This window comes from Zootoca vivipara, chromosome 11 (assembly GCF_965207765.1).
Source record: "Zootoca vivipara chromosome 11, rZooViv2.hap1.1, whole genome shotgun sequence".
Taxonomy (NCBI): Eukaryota; Metazoa; Chordata; class Lepidosauria; order Squamata; family Lacertidae; genus Zootoca; species Zootoca vivipara.
The window spans coordinates 37,264,939-37,284,770 of NC_142594.1; the positions used below are offsets into that span (position 1 = coordinate 37,264,939).

Consider the following 19,832-nt stretch of genomic DNA (forward strand, 5'->3'; position numbering starts at 1 on the left):
CATTAAGTGGCGGGGCGGACCATCTGAATCGGTCCCACCTCCCTGCAGGGTCGCGGAGAAGTCCAGTTGCACCAGGAAGTGATCTGACCATGACACTTCTTTAGTTTCACTTTTACTTAATGTCAGATCACCAACATCCGTAGAGGTAAACACCAGGTCTAAGGCATGTCCATGGCTATGAGTTGGGCCAAACTTATTCAGGGACAGCCCCATGGCAGCCATGCTTTCCACGAAGTCCCGAGCGGCCCCTTGTAGGTTCGTGTCGGCATGGATGTTAAAATCCCCTAGGACAACCAAACTAGGTGTCTCTAGGATAACATCTGCCACGACCTGAAGCAGCTCGGGCAGGGAATCCTTGGTGCAGCGGGGAGGTCGGTATACTGCCCAACTTCCAGAACATGCACTCAGAAAACTGGGTCTTTCCAATAGGACACCTGGTGCAAACTAATGACTTCCTAAAAATCACTGCAAACCCCCCCTCCCCGCCCACATGCCCTGGGTTGCTGTGCATAAGAGAAACCTGGTGGACAAGCAGAGGCAAGGACAGGCCCATCTGCGTCGTCCAACCAGGTCTCTGTCACACATGCCAGGTCAAATCCTCCATCCACAATCAGATCGTGGATGGCAGTGGTTTTATTCATCATTGACCTGGCATTACACAGCAACACTTTCAGGTCATGTGGGTATCCCTTGCTGATTCCAGTATCCAGGGAAAGCGTGCCTCGGTTTAAGAACGGTTTTGGTTTAAGAACGGACTTTCGGAAAGGATTAAGTTTGTAAACTGAGGTACCACTGTATATGGCTAGTTGCACCAATATCCACTTAACAGTTTCTCTCTCACACCTATAAGTATTAGCAGCAGAAGCTCAGATCCAGACTGGTCCGTTGCTCCTACTTCCTATTGAAACCAATGGGGTTTAGATTAAATCATAACTAATTTCCCATCAATTTCAGTGGGACTAAATTCAATTAATATAGTTCTGGATTCAATCCAAAATATATATTTATGTTAACTGTATGATCCAGACATATGCAAAAGTATGTTTCCACTGAAATCAATGGATCTGAGAAAAGTTTAACTGAGGGTAGAGAGTGCCTTGCCCACAGTTGTTTGTATAGGATCAAAGTATTGTAGTTAGAAGGGAGCTGAAGGCTCACCTAGACCAATCCCCTACAATGTGGGAATGATGGCTAAAGAATCCCTGACAGGTGGCCATCCAATCTCTCTTTAATAAACTCCAATGAAGGAGAGTCAACCACCTTCCAAGGGGATCTGTTCCACTGTCAAACAGCTCTTACTGTCAGAAAGTTCTTTCTAACCTTTACTTGGAATCTCCTTTCTTGTAATTTGAAACCATTGGTTCAGGTCCTACCCTTTGGAGCAGCAGAAAACAAGCTTGCTCCATCTTCCATGTGGCAGCCCTTCAGTTTTGAAGATGGCTGTCCTATCACCTCTCAGTCTTCTCTTCTCCAGGTTTAACATGCCCAACTCCCTCAACTGTTCCTCATAAGGCTTGGTTTCCAGACCTTTTATCATCTTGGATGTAATAATACCTTTTCTTTAGAATTTCGAACTTCATTTCCCAAGATCGACTTGATTTACTCAACTCCTGTTCAAGTCTAAACAGAGAGGCGAAAAGAGCATTGGTATGTTTTGTGAGTGTGGAAGTTAACAAATATTATAATATATGTGACAAATCCTTCTGTGAACACAAATTCTTGTGCATATACCTTTTTACACGCAGCTTGGCATCTCGTTCAGATTTTCTAAGCCTCTTTATCTCTTCTTGTAAAGCTTTTTTCTCATCTTCCTGTTCAAGCGTATTACAAAAGAGAGCCATGCATCGATTGCCACTGTATACTAAACACACACACACACGCACACAACTATAATAGTTGGCCACTGCTATTAATTTTAAACCCATCAATCAATGACTTAAATCTCAATTTTTCTATAGTGATATATTCTCAAATATCTTGCAATGATAAATATACTATATATTTTAGAAAGTGGTTTGTCTGCCTGTCAGTCCATCTCTTCTCTATAGGGTCAGCCACCTCTCGAGATATCACCGCCAAACTTAGCATGAGGGTTTCTCTGCAGAGGGGGTTGGGGAATGCTCTGTCTAGAGGAAGCACTTAGAATCTATAATGCTTTATCCGGCCAACTTGGGAGAGCCCTACTTGCAAAGGATCAGAGGTTGCAGGGAGCCCACTTGCAAAGGAACAATTAGAAACTCACTTTAAGTTCTTGGTTGTTCCTGTGGGACGGGTGGGCGTGGCTTGTGGGGAATGGCATCACATGTCAAATTGGGACTTGGGCCAGACCAAATTAGACCCGCAGGCCAAAGTTTCTCAAGTGTAGCAAAACAGCAGGGAATCTTTTGTAAAGATTTGACAACATCATCGTCTGGATTCTCCATAAAAAACTGTAGGAATGTGACCCCTGAGCAAAGGGCTAGAGCGGGCACAACCAATATGTTTTGGTCTATCTGTCCTGAAAGTCAACGAAGGAAAGCATGGGCAGTGAAAATATCAGCAAAGGCATGCTTGGGTTCTTGAGGAAGCACCCAGATGTGGTGCTCTTCTTAAGGTGGTGTGTGGGTTACACCAGCTGTTTTGGACACACGACTGATAAAAAATATCAGGTGAGGATGCAGGTGTCCTTCTGCTGGAAGTGTCATTAAAAACAACAACCATGACTCTCACCTTTATATGGCCTGGTGCCTATTCCCCCAAGTTATGTTAGATCAGAGAAATAAAGCAATACCTTATCACCAAGACCTACCAACAATTCTGCTTCTTTTGCGGCAGCTTGTCTGACCTCTTTGGTGGCGGTGGCAGTGGCAACAGCAGCAAAGACAGCAGCAGCTTTTACTACTTTCCCTTTCAGTCCTTTCCTTCCCTTCTTTGCTAGCTTTCCTTCTTGCACTGAGGGCGCCTGTGAAAAAATAACAACAGCGATAAAGGAACCTGAGTTATTGTTGCACACTTTGGACATCACACTTTGAGATTTTCAAGGAACACGTTGTCTCAGAGGGATCCACCTCACCACTGAGATCCATTGTCTTCCTGCTCTGCAAACAGGGAGTCCGGCAGGTAGACATGAGCAGCAGGGCCTTTTCCATGGTGGTGTTCAGAATCAGGAATGCCCTCCCATGGGAAGCCCACCTGGCCTTCTCTGAATTGACATGTATAGGATTGTGCTGAAAGCTACTGGAGAATACAGAACATATCTATTTGTATTTTGTTTTGGTATTGCATTATATTTTATACCACTTGATTTCCAGAATCTCTAAGTAGTTTACATAAAAAAATATTATAATATATGCAAGCACACACAGACAAATACAGAAATTTATCAATAAAGCAACAAACAGCATCCATATGAACATTGCCTTAAAGTTTAAACAACATGCATCAAACACACAACTTGAAATTGTCAAGGAAATATGGGCTTGAACTGCATGAGGTATATGAGCTATTTATTTGTACACAGCAGCCGGTTTCTGATTTGTCAAGATACTTACGCTAGCCTTTTTTGGATAGCGGGCATTGCTCAGAGTTAAACAAAACTGTAAAATTTGTTATTATAAACATATGAGAAACTCTCAGTTGGTTAAGAACTGGTCCTTAGGTGAGTGAGGTTATTATATTCTATTTCAAACCCATTTCTTTTTCTTAAATGTATAATCAGTTTTCAGTAGTTAGCGGAAAGTAAGATTTTCATTATAGCTAACTGAACTTTCTGCGAAACGCAGGAATCCTGTTGTGCTTTTTTATATCTTCATGTTAAAAAAAAGAGCAAATTTCCTAGCGCAAACACAACTCAGATATATACAAATACAAGGCTTTGCAAACCTTTTGAAATGGCTGCAGGTGCCCTCCACTGTATCTGCCTACAACTCAAGCAACTTCACCAAATCTGTGTTAGACGATAAATATTGAATAAGGTGCATATGTGCTTAACAGTAATTGTATTCTATTTTCTCTCATGCTGCTTTATGAACCTTGTTGGATGCCTTCCAGTATGCCTCTGAATACCAGCCAAAATTACCCAGATAGATAGTGTTATTTGTTGACTTATTCACATAAAGGCCACAGCAGCAATGGACATAATCAGCAAATTAAGCAGGGATGCCGGGGTGCCCAGAGAGCAGCCCAGGGACTCTGAGGTTCTGATCGGCACCAATACTTTTTTCATGATATAACAGCGAAAGAGATGAGTGCAGTCCATACCTTATCCTATTTCCTGTTATTAGTATATTATTTCTTTGGCGTTAAAGATTGCCCCCCTATTCACAATTGCTGTGCAACAGAAGGAACAGCAGGTAGTGCCGATTATTTCTAGGTGATGCTTACCACAAGGAATGGTTCCTTGCAGCATCTATATTATTCAAGAATATGGCATCCATGTAGTAGTGAAATGTATTGAGCTAACTTTTAGAGTAAACCCATTGAAATTAATGGACCTAAGTCAGTTATGGTGACTAATTTGAATGGGTCAACTCTTGAGTATGACTAATGCCAGATACAAGCTAGTGCTCCTTTTCAAGTTATTAATGATAATTTAAATAATAATAATAATAATTTATTATTTATACCTCGCCCATCTGGCTGGGTTTCCCCAGTCACTCTCAGCGGCTTCCAACAAAATATTAAAATACAATGGTCTGTTAAACATTAAAAGCTTCCCTAAACAGGGCTGCCTTCAGATGTCTTCTAAAAGTCTGGTAGATGTTTTTCTCTTTGACACCTGGTGGGAGGGCGTTCCACAGGGCGGGTGCCACTACTGAGAAGGCCCACTACCGAGAAGCATTGCAAGTCTACCATTAAATTCATTATAAGGATGGTATATTCTAATAAAGGAATGTTCTGCTCCATAATTTTATTATGGCCTCATAATATATTATGGCCTCATAATATATGGTGCTGGAGGAGACTCTTGAGAGTCCCATGGACTGCAAGAAGATCAAACCTATCCATCCTGAAGGAAATCAGCCCTGAGTGCTCACTGGAAGGACAGATCCTGAAACTGAGGCTCCAATACTTTGGCCACCTCATGAGAAGAGAAGACTCCCTGGAAAAGACCCTTATGTTGGGAAAGATTGAGGGCATAAGGAGAAGGGGACGACAGAGGATGAGATGGTTGGACAGTGTTCTCGAAGCTACGAACATGAGTCTGACCAAACTGCGGGAGGCAGTGGAAGACAGAAGTGCCTGGCGTGCTCTGGTCCATGGGGTCACGAAGAGTCGGACACGACTAAACGACTAAACAACAACAACAACAACATATTTCTTACTTTGAAACTGTTCAGGCAGCATTATCTGATCAATGTTATCGCTTTCCCTTCACTTTCACTCACACCTTCTGCTCCATTTTTCCTTGCAGCTCTCACTTCCAGCCCTGGATAGACAACCCCACTCAGGACCCAGTCACCAGATCAGCAGCCATGGCCACCTCACAGAGATGGCCCTTACTAGGACCAAGACCTGGGAGACCAGAGTTTGAATCCCCACTCTTAGCCTAAATCACCTCAACAGGGTTGTTGTAAGGGGATGAAATGGGGCAAAGGAGAAGAACCATGCAAACCTCCTTGAGATGGTTGGGAGATAAAGGTGGTACATAAATAAAATAAATAATAAGGTAATAAAATATACACCAACATTTCTTAACAATATGAGCTTTGCCATGTGGCATGGTGGAGCTGTTTGAGAAATATAAACCCGAGGCTCCCTTCAGCTTACTGACCTTCGAATCCTGGCCACGATGTCCCACTTTTTAAAGTCTCCTTATTGCAGGGGTTGCCAACATGGTGCCCCCCTTAATGTTGTTGAACTGCAATTCCCATAATCCCAATGGAAACTGTCAATTGTGGCAAATACATGTTGGAACAGAAATTTCTGCTTTCCTACACCCCTAGTTACGGATGAGCCACACTTCCAAGTTTCCAGCTGTCACTACTATCTCTTTGCTCTGTTGGTTGGTCTGAAAATATTAATCACATAGATTCCCCCCCCCCAAAAAATTAACCCTTTGGCCCCTATCCAGGAAAAGTTAGCGATGCTTAAGTCCTACTGAAATCCACGCAGCGAGTGAGTTAAGACTCACCTAAGCCAGATCAGCTGATGATCCTGCAGGGTAATTTATTGGGAAACAGTTTTTAAGGGCTAAATGACACTGATGCCTGGGGTTACTAGCTTGCCTCCTAAAGCACAGCAAACAGAAAGCTTGATAACACACTGCATTTTATATTTATCAGTACAAACTAAAGATATTTTGAAACTATTTGCACATTATAATTAACTGGTCATATTTCTGTCCTTTCTTCTGGAACAGTTTTTAGAATCAGCTAATCTCAGCATGTGCAGCTTTCCCACTGAATGTCACACTTTCCCAAATATCAGTTTGATTAATAAAGGAAGTCAAATACCTTTTGCGGGCAATACAGCTTCAAAGAGCCAGGGAGATTTATAAATGAATTGAGATGTTAACTTTTGAGTACTTGGCTTGCTGAGTGCCACTATTTGAAGTATGAGGAAGATGTATGGAAACAATAACCTTTAGTCAGTGTTTATCAGCTCTAAATTCAACCTGTCTTTTTTGAAGGAATATAAAAATAACATTTTGTTATTTAGAAGGCACCCACTGCACCCACCTTTTAAGTTAAGCAGCGCTGAGAACATCCAGGGAACAGAGACCACAACAGATAAGGCTCTGAGTCACATGATCTCATGGAGATATTTGTTTTATACTAGGTCAATTGAAAGAAACATGCCTTGTGTACAAAACTATCTTTGGAAGCCTCACTAGAGTTTGAGAAGATTAACAATTAAGCAAGAACCTCTCACTTTAAAAATCTAAAAGCAGTGGCATAGTGTGTGTGTGTGGAACGCAAATTTCTGAGGGGATGCAACCAGACACCCTGACAACAGGCTCCCTCATCAAGGCTGAAGCCACAGGGAGGCAAACTGTGCATGGCCCGGGCCTTTGGGGCTAGGGTGGTGCACTGCCTCCTCCTCCTTCTCATGGCTGCGAAGAGACAGCTGTGCATGCCCTGCCCCTGTGCCAGCTGTGAGGGAGGGAAAGGGAGGGCACTGCCACCACTGCTGCCCACTGAGGAAAGAGGAAAAGGAAGGCGGGAAAGCACTGGGCGTTGCCCAGAGCACCTCACTGCAAGGACAGGAGGATGAGGCGACACAGCAAGGGGGGCTGTGACACCAGTAATACCAGTAAGGGGCAACGGGGCCACCTCCCATTCATGAAAAACCATGGTTGAAATGTTACTTGTGCAAGCGCCTTTCCCTTGCCACCTAATAAACAACATTGAGGTTGAGGGGTTGAGGCTGTGAGGTTCAGAGGGTGGGGCTTCCAGGGAGTCTCGTGCTTCAGAAGTCTTTAGCTCTGGGCTGGCAAGCGAGTCTCATCTGCAGAGCGAACCAAGGGCAAGAGAAGAAGTGCACACACTGAGGTCCTTGGCTCCTCATCTCTACTGAGAAATGCATTCACCAGGCAAACCAATTAACTGAAGAGGGAGACTCACCTCGCTTTCCCTCCCTCATGTTCCTTTCTTTCCCTTCTCTCCAATTTTGCCTGCCATTGTGGGTAAGGTGCCCCTGCTGTCTGGCCGTCCCTTATGCAGCTCTGCATCCCACCATGTTAGGTTGCATTGCTGCCACTGAGGCAGGCAACCAAGACTTTGACTGAAATGGGCGTGAGTGAATTGCCACAAGGCAGGCTGTGGGCGGTGCCATTTGCAAAGCAGCAAATCAACAACAGTGGAGGCGGCTGAGGAGAAGAGCAACCTTCAGAGAGTAGGCTTTCTGCAACAACTTCTACCACACCACACCACACCCACACCCACACACATACAGTTTTTATTGTAAGATTTTTCATAAGTAATAAATGCACATTCAGTGTCTCTATTTTCAAATCACAGAATCCTTCATTTACAGTCAGTTTGAGACATTTTTTGTTGGAGGCAATGTGGGGCTGAGGGAGAAAGAGAGGAGAAAACAGAGAAAGAGAAAAATAGGAGGGCGGAAAGCGGAGGAGGTGAGGGAGACTTGAAACTTTCATTCTTTACGTCAGGCATCCCCAAACTGCGGCCCTCCAGATGTTTTCGCCTACAACTCCCAGGATCCCTAGCTAACAGGACCAGTGGTCAGGGATGATGGGAATTGTAGTCCAAAACATCTGGAGGGCCGAAGTTTGAGGATGCCTGCATTACGTGGTATATGAGTGGAGCTTTTTTTAATCAGTGTCGTGTGGATAGGTGTCTTATTTTTGCTGGCAGAACAAGAGATCAGAGGCCCCAAGGTATGGTTGGTTGCAGGGTGTTTTGTTTGTGTGTGCCAGCCAACTGGCTGTGCTTTTAGGCAATACTCATTCCAATCCTCTCTCCACCTCCATCTCCCAGCCCAAAAGTCAAGCATACCATACCATGTATATCAGGTACATCCCATATCATTAAGTAATAAGAACATAAACAACAAATAAAGTAAAAAAATCACCCTTGGTACAGCAGCAGCAGCGGCGGCAGTGGCCTGTGCCATTTTTACAGCTTCTTGTGCTTCTTTTACTTCCTTAAAAATACAAAGACAAAAGAAAATTCAACATGGTCGCGGGAATAAATTATTTATAAAAGTTCAAGAACTAGAAAGGAAAGCTTGGTTTCTCTAAGGTTCTCATTCTTCCAATCATAAGTTATTCCAATCATAAGTTCATTTCTCCACATTTCTACACCAGTTTGCAAATTTTTAAAAAGATCCTGCCTGAAATGTAGTCTGCATTTTTGTGTGAATTTCTCCTACCGGTACAATCCCCTACTGTCCAATTTCCCCTAATTTACACATTTTGCAAAACATTTTCCTCTATTGCAATGCATTTGCGTATGTTATTTTCACTAATATATGCATTTGTATGCACAGTTTACCCTTGTATAGGGATTTTTTACACACATTACTTGGCCAGAGAACTGGATTTCAATATCCAGACGTGTGAATTGTGAAGGATAACTCTTCTTCAATTCACATACTGTTTTTAAAAAGTGAAAGTTTGGTAAGTTTGCCTTTAAATGAGAACCACATTGAATGTGTTCCCATTCTCTGCAGGCAGGTTTGTGGAGTGAAAATTGTGGCTGCTGCACTCTACCCCAGGTTCTGCTGCTACTGTGCTGGAGTGAGACACCCACAAGTTGTCTCCCAATTCCAGTCACCACACAGAGGCAGCTTAAGGTCCCAAATAGTTTGCTGCTACCGAAGAAAAGGCTTCAGTAATACAGTTCCAGGTGCTGATATATACATTCAGCTTGTAGGCTATGCAGATACACACATACCAATATAAATTCTGTTGCTTCAGCAATTCAAGATGTAACACAGACTTCGACCCACTGAGTGGGACCCACTGAGTTGCTATAGCAACTGGCTTGGCTGACCTTGCACCTGTTGGCTTATCTCATGCATGGGGTGATTTGTGCTCATGAATAACAGAGTCCAGTCAACAGAGTCCAGGTTCAGCTATAACGCTAAGCCAAACCACAGTAGCAGGGCAGCAGCAGGACTGGGGGGAGGAGCACATCGGTTGCCACCTTTGATCTGGGAACCTGGCTAAGAACATAAGAAGAGCCTGCTGGATCAGATCGGTGACCCATCTAGTCCAGCATCTGTTTCTCATAGCAGCCAACCAGAGAACTATGGGAAGCAAGAGCTGAGCACAACAGAATTCTTCCCTCCAGCAACCGGCATTCAGAAGCACACTGCCTTTGACACTGGAGGAAGAACACATTTGCCAGGGACATAGCTGCCAAGTCTCCCGTATTCCCTGGGAAACCCCCGTTTTTTCCAGCTGTCCCCAGCCGAAAAAGTGGATTTTTTTGTTTTTCCCCTGTTTATTCTGGCGCGGCGGCAATTTTGGAACTGGGCGGAGCATGCTCAGAAGCGACTTTTGATGCTGCTTTGCCCAGTTCCAAAATGGCTGCAGCGCGACTTCTGGTGCAGCGGCCATTTTGGAACAGGGCAGAGCAGCATCAAAAGTCTCTTCTGTGCATGCTCCACCCAGTTCCAAAATAGCGGCAGCGCTATTTCTGGTCTGCTACTTCCGGTCCAGTCCCTTATTTCTCAGGCCGGAACTTGGCAGGTATGGTCAGGGATAGTAACCATTCATAGCCATATCCCCTATCAGTTCGTATAATCTCATAGATATTTGGATGAAGGGTGGTATAACAAGAAGCAAGCAAGCAAGCAAGCAAGTCTCATATAAATCCATCCAAGATGGTGACCACCACTGCCTCTTACGGGAGCACATTCCATGGTGTAACTATGCAATGTGTAAATAAGTTCTTTCTTTTGTTTGTCCTGAATGTTCCAACATTCAGCTTCATTGGATCAACCTGCACATTCTCATTCATGCTAAGCCATGGTTTGGCTAAGTGTTATGTGCAAACTATTTACAAGCAGCAGTTCATTTAGGTAATTCTAGGCTCTTTAGATGGCAATGTGCATTACATCACTTACATCCAAATGTGGTAATGCACCAAGCCAGTTTTCGGTGTGGAGGTCCTCCTGTGCATTCTGCTGAATGGGGTCTCAAACTTCTGCACTTAAGTCCTGCCCCGGTGGCACCATAGCTCTCCAGAGGACCAGGGCCGTCTCTAAGGCAAAGCTGGGTGGCGCAGGGCGCCACCAGGGGGGCGCTGCGCGGCTGTGCCTGCCAGCTGCACTGGGAAACGGGGCGGGGGCACCAGAGGGATCTTCAAACCACGGCGCCAGGGTGCCAGATACGCTTAAGACGGCCCTGCAGAGGACCAGGTTAGATATAAAACTGATTGGAACACGATGTCTCCCTTTGCTATGCCCAGAGGCAATGACTCCCCATCCTTGAGGGAAGAGGACATGGATTCAGAGGCCTCATCTTAGATGAGGACAAGGATTTGCCCCCTGAATCAACCTTTGATTGTCTTGCCTCCTCAGCATTGGAGGTCTCCACAAGGACACTGTCTCTTTGGCCAAAAGAGATTTCATAGACCTCCCCAGAGGCTATAGTAGAACCCTGGCCGCCCCTCCATGCCAAGGGAGTCAATGGCTTCTAAAATAGTTGGGTGCTGAGAAGAAGCTGCAGTCCTGTTTAAAACTCAGTCTAGGACGGTTCACTGGTGTCTGGAGCAACGTTCAAGCCTGCCTTGCCTAAGCCTAGGAGCCACTTGGAGCTATCCAGGGTGCTGCCCACCTTGCTTACTTGACTTTTGGACCTTGTCATCTCAGTTGCTTGACTTTGCTTGTCTGCATCTCTTCTCTACTTTGTCTGACCTTGCTTTGCTGGAACATGGCATTTGCTTGTCCAGACTTTGATCATGGATCCTGAACTGGTACTACTGACATGTGATGTGGTGTCTGTGGACTCTGTGCCTAGTACATAGCCCCATTTGGGCTAGAACTTTGTTCCCTGGCTGGGACCACTGGGATAGAATACCCTTGGACACTCAGATATCACAACAAGACTCCGTATGTAAATTAATGATGAATGTAATTCTGTATTTCACATTTAAATACCAACTTGAATCCCTCACTAATTTTTTAAAGGAGAAGGTGAAAAATGCAGAATACAGTGCTACCTTGGGTTAAGAACTTAATTTGTTCCAGAGGTCCTTTCTTAACCTGAAATGGTTCTTAACCTGAGGCGTGTTTTCGCTAATGGGGCAAAGTTCCTGGGGCAAAGTTCTTAACCTGGAGCAACCACTTCCTGGTTAGCGGAGTTTGTAACCCAAAGCGTCTGTAACCCAAAGCGTCTGTAACCCGAGGTACCACTGTATGTCATAATGTGATTTTCTGAAGTGAAGATTAGGGTACTGTAACTAAATCTGGCATGCACACTCAGAGCAGAATTCTAATTTCCAAGTTCAAACTCTAGTGCCACCCTTGGACTTGTCTTCAAAAGCTGAAGAAAGACGCAAAATAAACAGTTAAGGGATTGTAATCTAATACTCATGTACATATTCAGAACAGAATTTTAAACTTCAGGATCACACACCACCTCTGCTCCCATTTTCAAGGGGGCTGAAAAAGCTGTGAAGCACATTTTGTTATATAATAATGCCGATAAGCTTGAGAGGTCACAATGGAGCTTGACCTAAATTTATGAATGAATTCTCCATTTCCCGTTGGGACACCAGATCAATCCTTTCAGCAATTTTACTGGGAAGGGAAAGATGAGGAAAAATGCACAAGGTGCTATAATGCAATATCTGAACAAGACCCAGCAAACATGATGTTTAGTAGCTTAATACTTTTGTCTAGGAACTTACCAGAGCTTTAGCTAGAACTCTCTGCTTCTCCCTGTCAAGTTCCAGTTTTATGATTTCTTGAGAGTTCTGAAGCTAAAATGTAAAACATGATTGTGAACTTTCAGATTATAAGTGGGTATCACTGTGAACTGCATCCGAAGAGCTCCTCTAGACTGGTGTGTCCCCCCCAGGGGTATTCAATAATAGTGCATTAGAGATGGATTCATACTGTACCATCCACATATCATTGTTCTGCTTTATTATTTTTGTGGTGCTTCCTCAATGTTACCACATTATAGCCATCTGGAGGAGCACAAGAAAATGAGGACAAAACAAAACAAAACACCTTGTAATATTTGTGGTTTAAAATTTACAGGATTTCAGCAGGAATCTATGGGACATGAACTGATAGGAAACTAAGCAGTATGTCCATCCCCAAAACTTTTGCAGGAGCAGACAGTATTGAAAGTGGGATCGCATATACCATCATGAACACAAATAATAATGAAGGACGTGTGGTGGGGGTGGGGCTTGTTTTATTTGATTTTTTATTTGATTTATATACTGCCGTTTATCAAAAGATCCCATGGTGGTGTACAACATTAAAAACATATTTTATGGAGAATAATAATGAAAACATAAAACAAAGCATAATAATAGATAGCATAATAATAAAATAGTCATACTAACAGTCCCCCCGCCACACAGTGTTAACAAACCATAGATTATTTGATGGCCAAAGGCCTGGGTAACAGGAATGTTTTCGCCTGGTGCCTAAAGACATGTAATGATGGCCTCTCTGGGGAGACCATTCCACAGATGGAGGGGCCATCACAAAACAGGCCCGTTCTCGTGTTGCCACCCTCTGAACCTCTCGAGGAGAGGGGACGTAGAGAAGAGCCTTGGATGACAAGAGCAGGGTCCAGGTTGGTTAATATGGGGAGAGGCAATCCTTAAGGTATTGAGTTCCTGAGCTGTGTAAGGCTTTATAGCTCAACATGCTTTTGTAGACCCACCAAAATCAAAGTGTTGTCTAAGATTAGTAAACCTTCATGTTGGAAATAGTCAGGCAGCCAGTGTAACTGGTACAGCAGCGATAGGAAGCCCATGGGAAAGGGGAAATCTCTTCCTTTTCTTTCTTTTCCTCCTGAAGCATCCCTGAAATATTCCTTCTTCAGGAGACTGGTCCCTGCAAAGTTCCCTACAAGCGAATGCAGCCCTATGGCTCAAAAAGGTTCCCCACCCTCTGCATTCTCCCTACTCTATTGTAAGTTCTGAGACTACACAGGTGCTTGTCAGGCCTTTGAGGGACTTTGAAACATTATTTTTCATTTGATTTACAAACTGCATTCCTACGAAGTTTTTAAAAACCACCCTGTTATTTTGTGGTGGAGCCATTTCACTTTCACAACAGACACTCAGCAGCCTGACTTTGCTGTTGGGACAGAATGATATTAGACATGTCAAATCCACATTTTTTTTTAAAACTGTCCCTGCTAATTGCAGGTACTGTACTGAAATTTCACAAGCTTGTTCCCTTGCGCACCTGACCCAGGTAACTTCCAGCTTTGGGACTCTGAGATTTCCCAGTTCAAGCCCCCCCCCCCCGGTAGCTGCATCGTTCTAAAAGGAAGAACACCAGCTTGTTTGATCTCCAAACAATAAGGGGGCTAATAGAAAACATAGCTCAAAAGCTGGGGCAGGAGGATAGCCAGCCTTTGAACATCCTTTCAGCTATATGGGGGTGAATGACTCCCTGGCTCTTGCGTCTTTCTGTGAGTTAATCCATCACTGTCAACAAAATAAATAAATAAAGGAATACAGTACCTTCTCAATTGTCTTCATATCGTTTTGCCTTTTGTCCTGCATAAGTTTTATTTCAGCCTCTGAAAGAAGCAGGGGGAAAAAAGGGGTGGTGGGATAAAGCAGACCATGAAATTACATGGCTATTTAAAGAGATTCATATTGTGCACTACAGGTCAGTCTGTGAGACCACTGGAATGCAGGGTGGATGGAGGCAGTGGCAGACCGGTGACCTTCACAACTGCCCTTGACATTCGCATCCCTTCTCCCCGCTGTTCAGCTGGCTGGCCAGAGAGAGAGAGAGGGAGAAATAAGTTCAAGAGCCAAGTGTGTCTGAACGCCCATTGCTTTTCATTAATACTAGCCTTGCCCATCCTTGCTGTTAGTCACAGCTAATACAAAGTGCTTTAGCAGGTGGTTCTTTATTGCTCAGGCCAAGGTTCTGAGTATTGGGCAGCGCTGGGGGTGGGGTGGGGAGAAGACACCATAATGTGAGGTGATGAAATTACATTAGTATAATCAGTGCTTTCTTTTTTTGGGGGGTGCAGGGGGATGCATACCTCTAAACATTTTGTGAATCTTTGTACTTTTGTCCATTTACTGTATTTATTTTTCTCAATTTGAACTATAAAATGGTGATTTTCTTGAGTCAAAATGATAGTACCCCTAAAAAATTTTTTAAGGGAAAAAAGCACTGAGTATAATTCTGGCTGCATGCTTTATTCTTGTCCAACGGCATTGCTGCTTTTATCCCCCTTAATCCCATTAACGCTGTTGTAATGACTTCATTTGTATTGTTAGGATGGATATTCTTTTTTTTAAAAAGCACTTTACCACTGTAAAGCATGCAAGCTGCATTGGGAGCCCCTAGAAGACCAGAAGGCAAGATATATATTTTTTAAGAAAAGATTTTTTTTTAAATAAAAAACCTTCTATACTCAGACATTTCTGACTTTCCAGCATGCAACAATAAAAAAACATGTTAGCATTTGCATATTTATATTCTGTTGGTTTTTTTTTAAAATACTCAAGCAGTATATAAATTTTATGAAATAAAAAAGAAATATGCACACATTTTAAGATGTCATAAATTCAAGCCTTTTCTAAAAGAGGAATTGGTAAAATATATAACTAATTAAGGCTCTGGGACATCAGCTCTGCCTTGAAATAACTAGCAAAACATAGCATTTCATTCTGCAGCAGATGTATTGTAATGTCTATTATGCACCTCACTAACATAGATTTCTTCTTATACTTCGTTGTCAGATGCGTACTACATAGGAGCAGGTATAGCTACAGTATTGCTTTATTAGAAGAATAAATATTTGTTAAAGACTTTGGATAAAATTATTTCACAGTACAGTGGTACCTCAGGTTACAGGTGCTTCAGGTTACAGACTCCGCTAACTCAGAAATAGTACCTCGGGTTAAGAATTTTACCTCAGGATGAGAACAAAAATCACATGGCAGTGGGAGGCCCCATTAGCTAAAGTGGTACCTCAGGTTAAGAACAGTTTCAGGTTAAGAATGGACCTCTGGAACGAATTAAGTTCTTAACCTGAGGTACTACTGCACAGTACAACATAATCATTTGGAACTGTAAATATAAGAAGTCTCAACATTTGTGTAAATAACAAACCTTTCTCCCCACCCCCCTTGGTAAATACAAGGAGAACATACGTTGAAACAAGGTTACTTTCTACTACTTCTGAAAGACTTCAAGACCACATCAAGTTACAGAGAAAATGGGGGAAAAACAATAATTACCATGCTATGCTTATTGGCTTAATTTAGGCTCCGCATAATTTCCACAAAATTTCAATAAAATAAAATAAAATCAGTTTCTTGTTCTATAAGGAAAGTTTACCTAAATTAGTCATTTCTTTTGCTTTGAGTTTTATAACATCTTGAAGGCGTTTAAGCTTGTCAAGCAGGTGAGCATTTTCTCCTTTCAACTCCAAGTTTGCTTGCTGAAGCAAATCTTTTTCAATCATTAAATCATGTACGATCTGAAAGATTAAGAAGCCGCCTGTTTTCAAATTGTGAGGCGTAAAAGGAAAAACACCACCACAAATACTCAATGTAAATATGCTGCCGGGGGGTGGGTGGGGAGGCACACATGGGACACACAGTAATTATACAATGCAAGCTATCATATCGCTTTTCTGAATCCTGTCATATTAGTTATAATATGAATGGGAGGGGAAACTAAGGGGACTAAATAGAACTTTCCGGAAGAAAGGCTGTGGAACCCTACATACAAAGACTGTAACACATGGGGACACGTTATTGACAGGAATAATGCATATCATACTGTTTGTTTGCCCTCATCATTCAGGCCAATTTAATGTGGGGCCTGCATCCAGGAAGGCAGCTGGGCCTATCCACCCACACTTCTCTCTGTGCTTATGAAGTGCTGTCCGTAACTAGGCAGGCAAGAGAAGCCATGGGCAGGCAACTCCAGGGGGTTGCAAAGTGCGCGGCTATGGAGAAAAGGGGGGGCTTGTCGCTTTTGTGCCGTTTCTCAGTGACAGCACTGCCATTGCCATGAGGAGCACATCAGACGTCAAATCGGTGAAATTTCCAGGCTGGGAGCCACATGGAGTCCATCAGGCAGCCTGATACCAACACAGTTGGTTTTTCTGCTTCATGCCGGAGCCACCCAGAGGCAATTCATATTCTGAACATTAAGATAACTTTGCATGCACGTCACACATAGGCCGTCCAAGGGTTTCCTTTTTTTTTTTAATGCCATTGAAGACTCTGGTTTAAATCTCCATGCGAACAGTGATAACCTTGTAGGAAAGTTCCAGGACAGCACGCAACAAAAGACTTTAAAGTTATACTTTTGGTAAAGCAAACTCATTTACATTTTTATTATGCATGCCCTTTGTTAAAATCTTGCCACGTTCATTATGGAAAGGACTTCGTATGCATCCAAGCTTATTGGGAGAGCCACCCTTTCTTCTTGTCTGCTTCAAAGCTATTTAACACATTTGCATAGATTGTCAAATGGCTGTCGAGATTTTTACTGCCGCATATTTCTTTTCAACAAGATGGAAAAAAGCTCTCAGAAGAAAGTTGAAACGTGCGGCTTGGCAATGGCCACTAGTACATCATGTGGATTTCTGATATCCTTATAGAAAAAAAGTCCCAAAGCTAGAAACATTATGACTAGTAATTATTTAAAGGAAACGTGTCTTTTTGATTAGTTTCGAAAGCAGGTTTCCCCTTTTAAGATCATCTGAAGATAAAGAAGAAAGAAAACTAGCAGACTCTGCCTGGAACATATTTATACCTAAATGTGATTTATCTTGATTGTTTCCAAACCTGCCCCGCTCCACTCTAAGTGCCTTGAGTGCTGGGCTAGGAACAGAGAGATCTGGATTCAAATATCTACTCTGTCATGAACCCCACTGGGTGACTTTAGACTACTCACCCTCTCTCAGCCGAATCTACCCCATAGGGTTGTTGTGAGATAAAACAGGAGACGCTTTTTTAAAGAAGGGTGCCATTTTAAAAATCTAATTACTGTAATTCTATAGTTTTCCAACCTTTGTGCTTGCTCTAAGTACAATTCATAGCCCAGTTTAGAGCTAAGGGGAAATGCCCCTCCCCATTTATTTTATGCTATTTAGGGCAGAAAAACTGTGGTGTGGTTGGGAAGAAATTTTGCTGAATATTTCTGAAGGGAGAGGTGAATTTTCCCCAATTGTTTTTCTTGGAAGATTATATTCTGAAATGTCTTGCCTCACTTCATGTTGAATTAAACTGAGTTGGCATTGGTACATGAAGAAAGCAGTGAGCGAAGAGAGAGGGAGAGTTAGAAAGAGGAGGGCCTAAGCCAATCCCGTCCTTCAAATAAGGCTAAAATATTATTGAACAATATTCAAACTTGGGACGCAAATACTCGTTGAAATGCCTCTTTTGACATGGATATTCCTGGACCTTAAGACTGGCACCTGAGTACGTTCTTCAGGTGGCCTCTGACATGGGAATTTTGGATGGTGGCAACAAAGGAGAAGGCAATTTCAGTTGCCCCTCATGTAGGGAATGCTCTCCCATGCAAGGCCTGCCAGATACTGACATTAATATTATTTTAGAGCCAGGACTTTCATATTTTCCCAAGGAATTTGCTGAAATATGATGAGCTGGTTCTTATGGGCTCATATATTAGTGATGCTTCTGAGCTGCTGGCAATATTTTTGCAATACATTTTGAGAATGGTTCTTTAAAAAAATATTGTTGTGATGTTAACTATTGATTAAAAAAAATCCTTCCAATAGCACCTAAGAGAACCACCAATTGGTATGAGCTTTCGTGTGCATGCACACTTCTTCAGATACCAAGTGTGCATGCACACAAAAGCTCATACCAAAGACAAACTTAGTTGGTCTCTAAGGTGCTCCTGGAAGGAATTTTTTTTGTTTGTTTGTTTCAACTACGGCAGACCAACATGGCTACCTACCTGTAGCTATTGATGACAGCTAAGTTTTAAATCACCTGCATTTTCAAAAACTTGGATGCAAGTCATTTAGAGACTGCCCTGTATAAGCTGAAATTTATAACAACAGCAGCAGCAGCAGCAACAACAACAACAACATCCTCTGCCATCAACAGAGGAGGTTTACTTTCAGAACTGAAGAGGGGGAATGAACATTCCAGCCACAGGACAAGTATCCATGGCAAACTCTCTGAACCAAACTTTGCAAATTATTGCAAGAGGTGCACTAACTGTTGATCAGTGGGAGAGTTAGGTTTTTCAGCAACAAGGGATTGACATTTGAACGTTAGGAAAACATGGTCAACATGCAACAGCAACTCTGTCCCCAGGAAATATATTCCTTCTGCACATTTTCTTGGTATTTCCACCTGCTCTCAGTTTCTTCTGCCATCTCAGGACATTTTTTTAAAAAAAAGAAGAAAAGAAGAAGAAGAAGGAATTATGTAAAACAGCTGTGTGTTTGTTGCACTATTATACACAGAGCATCCACAGAGGCCCTTCACTTACTCTTCACTACCAAAAAGTCCCAATTCCTTTGTTTCTTTGTCCTCCTTTGTGCCTAGTTGGTGTTCATGTTAGCTAGCTAGATTGGGAGCCCTTGAGGATTTGGGGAGGGAGGACTCTCTTTTTCATTAAAACTGCTACTGTCCACCCTCTCTCCACCAGATACAATTCTAGCAGCTTGATCTCTTTTTTTGGGGGGGGAGCTTCAGTTGGTTGGCTGCAGAGTTTTGTACCAATGAAGCTGAAGTGGCACCCTGCTCTAAGCTGGTGGAGCAGAACCATCTCCCTGTTTGTTGTGCTGGATCAGGTAAAACATGCATTCAACAGGCATCCATTGCGTATGAAGGGAAAGGGCTGGCTGTGCTCGTCACAGATTTTGGCCTCCCTCCCTCCCTTCCATGTGTGTATTGCATGAAATGACTCCATCTGTCAGGGACTGGGCAGGTGATGAGGACTGGTGGAGGAACTTCCAGAGAGAAGGAAGGGGCAGAAAGTATAGACCTAGACTTGTGGTTTGAGACAGGTCATACCCCAGAAGAAGAAGAAGAAGAAGAAGAAGAAGAAGAAGAAGAAGAAGAAGAAGAAGAAGAAGAAGAAGAAGAAGAAGAAGAAGAAGAAGAAGAGGAGATGTTGGGAACTAATGAGTGATGTAAAACAGGAGCAAGGTGGCATTGAACAGAGGAGGCAGGAATCAGCTGTGCAGCAGCCAAGTGACACACTGTCTATGAACAGTTTACCAG

The 19,832-nt window shown here is 42.9% G+C and overlaps 1 protein-coding gene across 1 annotated transcript in view; it reads right to left on the reverse strand.

The window, feature by feature from the left end:
• Positions 1-19,832, reverse strand: part of C11H10orf67 (chromosome 11 C10orf67 homolog) — a 51,622-nt gene that overhangs the window by 18,012 nt on the left and 13,778 nt on the right. Inside the window, exons 6-12 of the mRNA XM_088654518.1 lie at positions 15,952-16,093; positions 14,109-14,167; positions 12,303-12,374; positions 8,515-8,586; positions 2,789-2,941; positions 1,732-1,811; positions 1,555-1,620 (exon numbers count right to left, since the gene is read on the reverse strand). Of these exons, the coding sequence (XP_088510644.1) occupies positions 1,555-1,620; positions 1,732-1,811; positions 2,789-2,941; positions 8,515-8,586; positions 12,303-12,374; positions 14,109-14,167; positions 15,952-16,093 (644 nt within the window). The remainder of the gene's footprint in view (positions 1-1,554; positions 1,621-1,731; positions 1,812-2,788; positions 2,942-8,514; positions 8,587-12,302; positions 12,375-14,108; positions 14,168-15,951; positions 16,094-19,832) is intronic.